General features: G+C 39.9%; 1 protein-coding gene across 4 annotated transcripts in view; it reads left to right on the forward strand.

Annotated features, from left to right (window-relative positions):
- Positions 1-484: 484 nt before the first annotated feature.
- LOC132292139 (uncharacterized) overlaps positions 485-12,232 on the forward strand; it is a 29,845-nt gene continuing 18,097 nt past the window's right edge. For 2 of the 4 annotated variants that reach the window (XM_059790330.1, XM_059790331.1), the window contains exons 1-5: positions 485-753; positions 1,037-1,134; positions 9,165-9,375; positions 9,878-9,959; positions 11,326-11,626. In XM_059790330.1, the coding sequence (XP_059646313.1) occupies positions 576-753; positions 1,037-1,134; positions 9,165-9,375; positions 9,878-9,959; positions 11,326-11,626 (870 nt within the window). In that variant the 5' untranslated portion in view covers positions 485-575. Of the gene's footprint in view, positions 754-1,036; positions 1,135-9,164; positions 9,376-9,877; positions 9,960-11,315; positions 11,627-12,232 lie in introns of those variants that run through there. The other 2 variants (XM_059790333.1, XM_059790334.1) reach the window with 2 other exon arrangements.

Consider the following 12,232-nt stretch of genomic DNA (forward strand, 5'->3'; position numbering starts at 1 on the left):
ACGAAAACACCCTCAATCAGAAATTTAACAAAAAATAATGTTATAATACCCGTTTTACATTTTTACTCTTCTGAAAATGTCTAAAGGAATGTGTATACTAATAATCTCATAGTATAAAAGTGTTTTGTGAATATTAACTATATTTAGCCAACTTTTATGAATTTTCTCTCACTTTTTTTAAAAAAATTCTCTGTATATATTTATGCTAACAGTGTATTATCTCTCCCTCTTCTATTTTTTTCCGTCATAATCATAATTGTCAAATTAATGTACAATATCATATGGTATAAAAAAAAAAGTTTTTTTTATTTTATTTTTTTATAATTATAAAAAAACAATTATTTTTAATTAAATTTTAATATAGTTATCAGTTTTTATTTTTATTAAATATATAATTAAAAATACTTATTCATTATATATAAACCAACATTTAATTTTTCAAACTTTAAAATTTGCAATAAAATTTCAAATATTTTCCAATTCCTTGGTGCTCAAATATAAACATTCTTCCACCACAGCTTTTTAGCGGTAGGGGTCGAGTAAACACAGGCTAATTCTGCTCTGTTTTTTCAGCCATGGAGGAACAAATTATGATGGGGAAGTCTTCCTCTTCCTTATCATCGCCAGACTCGAATTCGATGGTTTCGACAACGGTTGGTCGAGTCTTAAACACTTTGCTCAGTGCTCGTTCCAAGAAACTCCAAGACGCCATTTCTCGTCTCGATTCCACTCCCAGATCAGGCTCACTTGGTGGTACGAGAAACAAATTTTACGCCGTTTAGGGTTTAGAGAGAATTTTTCATATTTTAGAGAGAATTTCAGAACTAGGGTTTTAGGGAGATACTCTAGATGAAAGAGCACAGTTTTTTCAAGAAGAAACCCGAAGAGCCTCAAGAATGATAGAAAAGCACACAGTATTACAAGAAAATGCATTTTACACCTAACCCTAATTGCAAAACGAGTAGTTATCAAAATACGAGGAATTTCTGAATGGAGTATTTGCTAAAGATATTTTCGTTGTATATTTTTTTTGCAGTTTCTTTGGGACAATCACTGTGGTTTCTTAACAAGTACATTAGAGACGCAGCCGAGGAGGAGTTATTGGACCAAGTTCTTGTTCCCTTTATCGAACACGTAAGAAAAAGCTGGAGTTTCTATTCTTTCCAATTTCAAGTTCATTTTTTTTGTTTTTTTGTTTTTTTTTGATTAATTTGAAGAATGGAAACAATTCTCATATACTGGAACTAACAAATCATGATAATCCTCTTAGAAGAAAATAATAGTTCAGAGTTTCAATAGGAGAACTCGCACTATGAAATTTTATCGACATGCTAGTAATATATCTATTTTTTATCGTCATTTTAAACAATATTGGATTGGATATGTGGCTTTTATATAAAATACTAAAAAATCACGGTGTTGATATTGCCTAGAATCACAAATGCCGAGAGGGGTGGGTGCACTGGTTTATTGTTGAGCAATATCATGATTACTCTTTTAGAAGGAAATAATCATTGATCGATTTGATTGGAGAACTCATATTATGATATTTTACTAACATACTAATAACATTGTTACTTGTACAAAAACACAAAAAAACTAGTAATATTGTTTTAGGCTGTAATGCTAAATGATATTGTATTAGCACATTCACTTATCAAAACACATACTCCCTCCGTCCCAAAATAGTTGTCCATCTTTCCATTTTGGGATGTCCCAAAAAACATGTCCCATTTTAAAATTGAATGTACTATTTTTTATAACATTCCTAAATTATCATTTTAACTAAATAACTGCACTAATTTGTCTTTTAGTAAGGACATATTTGAAATTTCACTCTTATCAATAAAATAAAAAACTATTAAAACTCTACTACCATAAAAAGTTGGATTCCCCATGCAGGACATGTATATTGGGACAGAGGGAGTATTGTATAAGCACATTTATTTATATTTTAGGCTTTTACATAATTACAGCTAGGACTAAGTCTCTAATATAGTTTTTTAGGGTTGATGTGGGAGCGATATTTTCTCGATGCAGCGAGACTCCCATGCCTTAATCTCAACGGCGAGATTGCATGTTTTTCAATTGACGAGGGTAGCGTGTTTAGGGTTGATCATCAGAGCACGAAGAGCCGCGAAACTGTCCTGAAATCATGCCTTGTTGGTCGCTTTGATAGAGATGTGGGAAGTATCGAGAGGATTGAGACGTGGGCGTCAAAAACTTGGAAGATTTCGTGTGGGGTGGTGGTTTCACCCTTGCCCTATCGTCTTTTTCTGTTCAGATTGCCATCAGAGGGTGAGGCACAAGGGGTCTTGTTCCCAGGAAAGAAGACATAGGGAGATGCAACCCTGTCAATCGACATTTGGTACTTTGCGGTAGGATGTTTGGCGGTGAGACCAAGAGACAGGAAAAGGAGGGTGGTGTTGTACGGCCTGCCCTTCCATCTATGGTGTCAGAAGCTGTTCGAAGCCATAGGGGATATGTGCGGTGGTTTCAGAGGCGTGGAGGCAGACGGCACGGCGGATAGAGGGAGAGTTATTATCCATGTTTCTGATGGAGGAGTGATTCCGGAGTATGTTTTCGTAGAAGATCAGTGATTGGCCTATAAGGTCGCTTTAACAAAGGAATCCACTCCATCTATCCTTCCGAAATCCAGTTTTGGCTCACAAGATGGATGCAAGGCGCCGAGTTATACTCCCTCCCTCCCGGCCGGTGGTTCAGATTCATCTCGGCCCCAAGGACAGAGATGCGTGCAACTCATTGCGTCGTCTGCAAGTGGGGAACGGGGTACCATAACAAGCATGCATGCGCCCCTCCTCTATCCTCTTTCAAATTTTCCTCGGCTTGCATGAACTAAGGATGTCCATACATGTGGTCAGGCATGTGAACGGTTGGGAAACCTTTATGCAAAGGAGGCTGCCAATGACAGGCTTGCTCTGAGTCATGGGCCTCATAGGCCCATGCCTATTGGATTAATGTCTTGGTCTGGGCTTCGGGTCCCCCAAGGGATTAAGAGGAAGGTCTAGCGAGGGCCTAACAGTTGTTTGTCCATTTCCTTACCAAATGATAAGCCCATCTTAAACGCTTTAACGAGGCCCCGTGATGGAAGTTCAGCCCAGGCCCATGTCCAGTCCTTCACACAGCGTTTCACAACTAGGGATTTTTCATCTGTAAGTAGACATTGGTCTTTGTCTGAGAAAACGAGGTGGATGAAGATGAGTGCAAGTAAGATCGGCTCGAACGCGGAAGAGATGATTTCTCAACACGATAAGTGTTGTCCTAACGCATACACAAACGGGCCATTCCTCTTTGCTCTTAATTCGTCGAATGAAAGGTGTCTTAGATCTTTACACCGGAGCTATCAGTTGTCCCGCCATGGTACTCGATGGTCCCATAACGATAAACAGAAGTGGATCGCTCGCTCTCCTGCTTTCACCAACCCAGGTACGACCTCTGTCACTTATCCTTAGAGCCTTCTTTCTGCTCCTTCTTCTTCTTCTACTCCTTCTTGTGGGGTGTTGAGGAGTGGTGGTGGTGTCGAGGATGTTTGTGCTCGTTAGATGGATGATTTTGGGCTCATTGTCCCAAGGCTTGATAGGTCAGTGATTCATGTTGTAAAGGAGTGGTCTGGAATCGAAGGAAGCTCTGATGGGGGGACGGTTTGTGTGGGACGTGATCTCCATTTCAGATTGACTGATGAGTTTGTTATGGCTTTGGTTAAAGAGTTTTGGCTTTTTGTCACTTTGAAAGGCCTTAATTGCTTGCCTCCCGAAGGATCAGAGGCGAACGATTCCCACAGTTCGACAACACATGATCCAGGTGATTCTGCTACGGATTTGCAGATGGATATGGATGTTAATGGCAAGGATAGTGAGGGGGAGGAGAACGGAGATTGGCCTCCTTTCAGCAAGAATGTTCCAGGGATTTAATTCCATGGATGGAGACGGATCACTCTGTTATGGGAATAGTGGAACCTTTGGCCGTAGTGCGACCCGAAAGTTCAGAGACGACTGCTGATTTGGGCAAGGAATGGGTGGTAGAGAATATTGGTGCCACTAGTGAACTGTTGGGTGTCACTTGTGAGGGCAAAAGTGATCAGACACTATCCATCCTTCAAGCTATTGTGGAAGGGTAAGGAATGGGTGGTAGAGAATATTGGTGCCACTAGTGAACTTGTGGGTGTCACTATTGAGGGAATCAATCAGGGTATGAAAGGGGCTCAAACCAAGAGAACTCTACTATCTTGGAAAGGGGAGTAGGAGGTCAAGAATCTCATTTCAAATGTTAACTATGAAGGGAAGGAAGGGGTGGCGAAAGAGAGGGGAAGGACTAGGAGTGGGAGGAAGGGAGGAGGGGAGATGATTTTATCTGTTTCCCAATGAAGCTACGAATTATTTCCTGGAACGTTTGAGGTCTCAACGATCTGGACAAAAGGAGGGTGGTGAAGGTTGCTTTGAGGAATTGGGTAGCCCACGTTGTCTGTTTGCAAGAGACCAAGATGGCATCAATGTCGGATGGGGTGGTTAGAAGTCTATGGGGAGGTAGGTTCGTTGAATGGGATGCGTTGAATGCCTTAGGGATCTTTGGTGGTATCTTAGTCATGTGGGATCAACGATGGCTGTCAAAGATGGACACTTGGAGGGGGAGGTTCTCTATTTCTTTTGTGTTCAAGATGGAGGAGGACAACTTCAGATGGGTTTATTCTGGGGTCTATGGACCGGTTGATGATAGTGAGAGGCCTTTCCTTTGGTAGGAGCTTAGCCACGTTCAAGGACTGTGGTCTCTTCCTTGGTGCCTGGGTGGGGATTTTAATTCTGTTAGGTCTCCGTTAGAGAGATCTACACGGGGAAGGTGGTCTTCGGAGATGTTTCAGTTTTCGGAGTTTGTTGATGGTCACTTTCTTATTGATTTGCCTTTGGAAGGGGAAGCATTTACTTGGTCTAGTTGTAGGGAGTCTGTTACTCTCTCACGGCTGGATAGGTTCTTGATTTATGGGGAGTGGGAAGAGAAATTTCCGGATGTCATTCAGGCGGCTTTAGCTAAGGTTACTTCACATCATACTCCATTGGTTTTGGATTGTGGGGGTCTGAGCTCTCGGCTTTCTCCATTTTGATTTGAGACTATGTGGCTGCGGGTGGAGAACTTCCAAGAGTCTGTCCAGTCCTGGTGGGAGGAGGCCACGGCCATCGGGTCCACTAATTTTGTGTTAGCCCGGAAACTACAGGCCTTAAAATTGAATTGAAGAGGTAGAAAAGGAGGTGTTTGGGAATCTTGAATGGAGGAAAAATAGAGTCCTTACTGAAATTTCTAAAATTGATCACCTTGAAGAGGTGGGTGGGGATGGGGATTCTCTATGCTCTAGGAGAGCAGCTTGCCAGGCGGATTTCATTGAGATTGCTTCAATGGAAAAGATTTCACGGCGTCAGAAGTCCATGGCCTTATGGCTTGAAGAGGTGGATCTTTTTCACAGGCTTGCAAATGCGCATAGAAGGAGTAATCATATTGAGCGAATCCGGGTTGATGGTCAAGAGTTGTGCAGGGAGGATGGCGTCCGTAAGGGGATTGGTTCTTTCTATCAGAGGCTCTACACTGAGCCGTTGGGATGGAGGCCTAAGCTTGATGGTATTAATTTCGATGTTATTTACTTAGAGAGATGGTCTTGAGGCCCCATTTACCGAAGAGGTGCTGAAGGCTTTGTCGAGCTGTAATGGTGACAAAGCACCGGGGCCTGACGGGTTTACTATGCGCTTTCTGATGGAAAACTGGGAGGTGGTTCGAAGGGAGGTTATGGGTACTTTTCAGGAGTTTCATTCTCATGGGGCTTTCGAGAAGTCGTTAAATGCTTATTTTATTGCCCTCATTCCCAAGAAGGGCGGTGCTACTAATATTAAGGACTTTAGGCCAATTAGCTTGGTGGACTGCATCTATAAGCTCATTCCTAAGGTTCTTGCTCTCAGGTTGAGGGATGTTTTGGATGGGGTTATCTTGGAGTCCCAAAACGCTTTTGTTGGGGGACGGCAGATCCTTGATTCCGTTCTTATCGCCGATGAATGTGTGGATTCTAGGTTGAGGAGCGTTGTCCCTGGAGTTTTATGCAAGCTCGACATTGAAAAAGCCTATGATCACGTTAATTGGAGTTTTTTGTTGTATTTGCTTCAGAGAATAGGCTTTGGAAGTAGATGGCGGACTTGGATAGAGACATGTATTTCGTCCATCAAGTTCTTTGTTCTTGTGAATGGGTTTCTTGATGGTTTCTTTGGAAGTTCTCGGGGGTTGAGACAAGTTGATCCTTTGTCGTGTTTTCTCTTTCTCATTGTTATGGAGGGCTTGAGCAGACTGATGAAGAGGGTAGAGGATTTGGGTTTTATCAAAGGCTTTAGAGTGGGTAGAGATTCAACTCATCATATGGAGATATCTTACTTGTTGTTCGCAGATGATATTTTGGTTTTTTGTGATGCTGAAGCGGCCCAATTGAGATATTTGAGGTGTATTCTTGTATGTTTTCAGGCAGTTTTTGGGCTGAAAGTTAATGTTGGCAAGGGCGTGCTTGTCCCGATTGGGGAAGTTCAGGGTATATCCTCCTTAGTCGCAGTTCTTGGGTGTGGGGTGAGCTTTTTCCCTATTCATTATTTGGGTCTGCCCTTGGGGTTTCCTCTAGAAGGGTGGGGAGTTGGGATCCTAATTGCTAGGTTTGAGAAGAGATTGGCGGGGTGGAAGAAGCAATATTTGTCGCGGGGGGGGGGGGGGGGGGGGGGGAGGTCACTCTTATAAAGAGCGCTCTCTCAAACCTTCCCACTTATTTCCTATCTATGTTCCAGATTCCGTGTTCTGTTGCTGAAAGGATCGAAAAAATTCAAAAGGATTTCCTGTGGGGTGGAAGGGGCGAAGAGTTCAAGTACCATCTTGTCAAGTGGGAGCAAATTTGCAAGCCCGTTAAGTTGGGTGGCCTGGGTATTAGGAGGCTGATCCCCTTTAATAGAGCCCTCCTAGCAAGTGGCTGTGGAGATTTGGTAGGGAACAACACTGCCCGTGGAGGAGGATTGTCTCATGTCATTACGGGGAAGAGAGAGGTGGGTGGTCTTCATACCCAATCCCTAACGCAAGAGCAATTGGCGTGTGGAAATTTATTCGGAAAGGCTGGGATGTCTTCTCTTCTCATATTAGATTCAAAGTTCGGGATGGTAGATGTGTCCGGTTTTGGGAGGATTTATGGTGCGGAGACCAACCGTTGTCTTGTTCTTTTCCCAGACTTTTTAGAATCGCTAATGATAGACATGCCTTTGTAGTTGATTGCTATCGGCTTGATAGCAGTGGGATTACATGGGATGTGCGCTTTAGGCGTTCTTTTCAGGATTGGGAGATGGATGAGGCTTGCACTCTTCTGGATATGTTGTATCAAGAGGAGGTAGGTGACATAGGTGATGATGTTCTTCTGCGTCTTTCCAACTTTGCTGGCTTTGTTTTCCCTTGGAAGACTATTTGGTGCTCTAAGGTTCCCCTTAGAGTGGCATTCTTTGTTTGGACTGCTGTTTGGGGTAAGATTTTGACATTGGATAACTTGAGGAAGAGAGGCATTATCATTGTCAACCGGTGCTGCCTATGCAAAAATGAGTCTACGGATCATCTACTCTTACACTGCCCTGTGGTGCACGATTGCTGGAATCTAATCTTCGGATTGTTCGGTATTTCTTGGGTGATGCCCCGGTCCACAAGGGGCATGATTGAAGCGTGGAGGGGATGTTTTGTGGGGGGTCATGCTCGTGATTGTTGGAAGACCATTCCACATTGTGTATGGTGGTGCATATGGAAAGAGAGGAATAACAGATTTTTTGAAGGAATGGAGGTGTCTACGGCAACTTTGAAACTTCATATCATTCGCTCCATTTTCAGTTGGGCGAAGGGGAGACATTGTTCTTCTTTAGGCGATGCTGTTGATCTCTTTGACTTATTGGGTTCATAGGTTCCTGTTTTGTTTTTGTACATGGGACTCGTTCCCTTTTTGAACGCTTTTTTAATGATTCTTTACTTATCCAAAAAAAAAAAAATAATAATAAAAATTTGGGCTTTTACATAAAATGCTAAAATCATGGCAAACGTTATAAGATATGGTATTTCAAATGCTCTCATAATACTCCCAAATGATTTAGTTATTAACGTTGCATGCCACATGGTTCATCATTTTCTTTTATTTATCATAATCTTTGTTTTGTTTTTTTGTTTTTTTTTTCTTCTCTCTCTACCAATCTCGAAACCTTGACCGAGAGTTTGAGAATTAAGACCCAAAGCCACTAGGAAAAGGTAGACCAGTATAATCTTTGTTTTTTTTAGCTAAGGATTTCATTTCACTAATTTGGTTTTTGTGAAAAGTCCGTCTGTCTGTCTCTCTCTCTCTCTCACCTTTTTTGGTACATCAGGGAAAGCAAAACTAAGAAAAAAGGAAGCATAAGGAATGCTATCTAACATGTTTTTTCCTCTGGTACCTAAAACAAAAATAGATAAAGAAGGTAGCAGGGGTGAATGGTTAACGTGAAATTTTTGTGTCTAACATGTTTTTGTTTCTTTCCTTCCTGTAATTAATGTAAAAAATTTATTGAAAGGCATCTAAATTAGATATTCAATTCCTGAAATTTTTCTTTAAAAATAGTAAATAGTCCGTTTAATTTTAGTAGTAATCTTTTTTAGATAAGGATCATTTTTAATAACTTTAAAAATATTATAAGAAAATGCAATAAAAAAGTACTTTTAAACTGTTAGAGATTTAGGGTATTTTTTGGAACATTAATGCCTTCATGCGTATTGTAGAAGATTCTTGGATCTGTGATTGGTGGTCGTTGGCTTTGATAGGCCCTTCTGTGCCTTTGTTTACTGAGTTAATGCCTTTTTAAATTTTAAACTATGAACTTTCTTACTATTATTGGATCTGCCGCCGTTGGTGATTTGCCCTTCTTACTGAGTTAATGTTTCCATTGTGATCTTGCTTGCTCTCTCTTTGTTTCATTTACTTTTGCTATATATGAGATTTGGAACTTTTCCATGGCTATACATTTGGTACGTCTTTCAAAACCTTTTTAAGCCACCTTAAAATTAATGTCATTTACCATCTCTTTCTAAAATTATGTTTCTTGTAAATTGTTTATATATATATAAATATTCTTTTCCAGTCACTCAAACTCAAGGAGTCAAAGCACAACAACCAAGTGATGATACTTCTTAATTGGATTTTTCAAGATGAATTTCTTTTTGAAGTCCTTGCAACAAATCTTGCCAGCATTTTATTGAGAAAAGATGATCGTTATATTGCACTTGGCTGGTGTACACTTGTAAGAGGTCTTGTGGAGTACGAGATAAGTATGGACCAGTCAATAACAAGTGGTAATGTGCCATTGTTTATTATTTCATATCTTTATGAGTTTTCTTTCTCTGGATGATTATTTATCTAATGGGGTCATTGAAATGTCACTCTTCCCATTCAGATTAATTGGACGCCCTTTATTAAGAATTGTGAATGGAAGATATTTTGAATGTGGCATCTATTCTAAACATTGTTTTAAACCTAGAATGGACCAATTTTTTGGTGGGATTGGATTAGGTAGCTGGTCTTTATTCCAAGTTTTACATGATTTTTTAGATCTGAAGCGGCTTCTTATATCCGTCCAATGCGGAACAGTAATGGGCTTAATTTGAAGCAGCAGCCCAAGTTTGAATTCGTCTGTTAAATGCATTGCATGAAGTTTAGATAAAACAATGTTGTTTTGCTAAAGTTTACCTTAATATCACCATTGCTTCTTCATCGTTGATAATTTTGATTATAATTTAGAGTTTCTCGTTAGTATTAAAGAGCAGTTGAATTGCAAAATTTCTTTTCTTAATGCAGGAATAAGGGAGAAGTACAGTGTTCTATTGAAGATACTTTGTTCATGTATTCCACATCTTTTATCTATTGTATATAATGGAAGGTATGTTCTTGTTTACGTCGAATTGATCGTATTGCTGCTGATTGAAAGAAGTTCGTTCTTAGTCTTTGCTTTTGTGTTTATTGCATGATTTGAATCAACTCAACTCCCCACCCACCCCCTCACCCCCCAAGACACACACACACACAAAACTGTCTGAGGTTAATTGCATAAATCCTGATTTGCCATTCTTCTCTGCTAAGGCCATAACCTTAGCTAGCCCCATATCACCATTTCTTTCCTGATTAACTCAACTAGTTGGAGTTGGTGAGAGAGCCATGCCTGATTCAGCAATTTAAGAACATCAATGCCACTGGTGCTAGTTCGAGTCCCAGAGCAGTCACTTTGTGAAACACTAAAAGTTAGCCCTGTCACCAGTTCTCCCTCCCTAGGACACCGCTGTAGCAAAGCCAGGACTGGGTAATGTCCCTTTTCCCTTTTTCATCTGGGTTGGTTACATTTAAAAGGTGTGCATTATGTTGTAATGTGGAAAAAAGAGAAACAACTCACTTTAGCATGTGACTTGGTTGATGATATGGCAAACGTCTTAATTTTAACTCTCCCTAATCTTAACTTATTGACATGTTTGCATGCATTGGTTGGAGCCAAAAAGAATTTTTTTTTTTTTTTTTTTTTTTTGCATATGATTTTAAATCAAAAGGGAAGATCTTTTTCCTGACTAATTAAGCCTTGTTCTGCACTCACAGATTGGTACACAAAACAATAATATGATTGCTAGTAAGCATTTTCCATATGATTTACATTTGGAATGGATTCTGGTTTTCCTCATTAATGAAACCTTGTTCTGCATGAGTCTTGGTGTTTAGGGAATTCGTTAGCTTAGGTTCATATACAGGACAAGGACAAGGCCAAGACAAGAGTCTCGCAGGGTTGACTTTTGACTCGGTAAAAGAATGTCGTGCATTATGAGGGATCTTCTGAATGAGAGTCTTCTCTACCTAGACGTGACATTTTTGTGAGACTATACCAAGTTGACTTGCTGTGACAATTCAAGTCAAATTCCAAGATATTCTCCCATGCTTTTATTCTTGATTGTGCTGAGTTCCTCTGATCAAAATTAATATTTTGTTTTTGTAATCTATATAATGCCGAGTATATATTTGATATGCTTCTATGCTTTAATTTCTTTTTCTTGATTGTGCCGACTGTCTTCAGATCAATATTAATATTTTGGTTTTCGAATCTATAATGCTGAGAATGTATTTGATCTGTTGATGTAGTGTGAACACTGATACCTTCATGTTGAACTCTTTAGAAAGTCATATAATATCATAGATATTGACTCTGAAATACTTTGAACTCTGTTCTACATGTTTCTTCTTACTAATGTTCGATCAGTTTACTGTAGCACTTTGCAGGGCGGATTTGAGTTGCCAACACGCCTTTCTGTGGCTGCTGCTGATTGCATTTTAGCTCTGACTGTAGCATTAACAAAAAAGGATCTAGCTTCTGATGATTCAGATAATGGGCAAAAATCTTTTAATCCAAACGCATCAAAGTTGCCTATCACCTCAGTTCCTGCTGCTTTTAGTGAGAAGAAAGTGGAAACAACTAGTAGATCTCCTGATATCTCAAATAACATGGAAATGAAATTGCTGCTTTGGAATCATCTAGATGACCTCATTATTCTTGTGCAGAGACTGACTGCTGTATGTTCTGAACTCATCTTGTATTTGTTTAATTTGAATTCTTGTTTGTATGAGGTTCTAAATTTACTATACACTTGGGGATTTGTGTGAAATTCTTGATGTCTTGCAGCAGCTTTTTCTGGATTTTTGGTCTACGGATTTGCACTACACATGAAAAAGAATTTTTAAAGTTCAAGCAAAAAAGAAAACATAACTCAGACTGCTCTCTTCATAGTTAAACAGTTAACAATATTGTTTGCCTTTCCTCTGCATATGGAGACCTGGTTTTTGCTGAACTAACTTATGATTTTATGGACCAATGTGACAAGAAATGAAGAGGGAGTAGAAATTGCACGCTTTGTTCTCGTAAATGCTTTCTGGATGTTACTGCACCTAATAATTCTTTGAAGTTTGGGGGGTAAGTATCCTTTGTGGACTAGTGGCCGTGTGAAAATTCTGGACTTTCTGTCCTAATCTTGGTTCAATCGATTTTGGTCTTCTGCCACCACTGATTTTTTATTATTACTAAGACTAAAGACACTAAAAACTGCCACGATTTGCCTCGTTTATTGTATTTGGAGAAGTGTGATTAGCACGCTTCTAAAGGATTTGAGGAATCAATGCATA

The sequence above is a fragment of the Cornus florida genome, unplaced genomic scaffold (genome assembly GCF_030987335.1).
Source record: "Cornus florida cultivar Cherokee Brave unplaced genomic scaffold, ASM3098733v1 CherokeeBrave_3.0.0_Hap2_Chr02, whole genome shotgun sequence".
In the NCBI taxonomy this organism is placed as follows: domain Eukaryota; kingdom Viridiplantae; phylum Streptophyta; class Magnoliopsida; order Cornales; family Cornaceae; genus Cornus; species Cornus florida.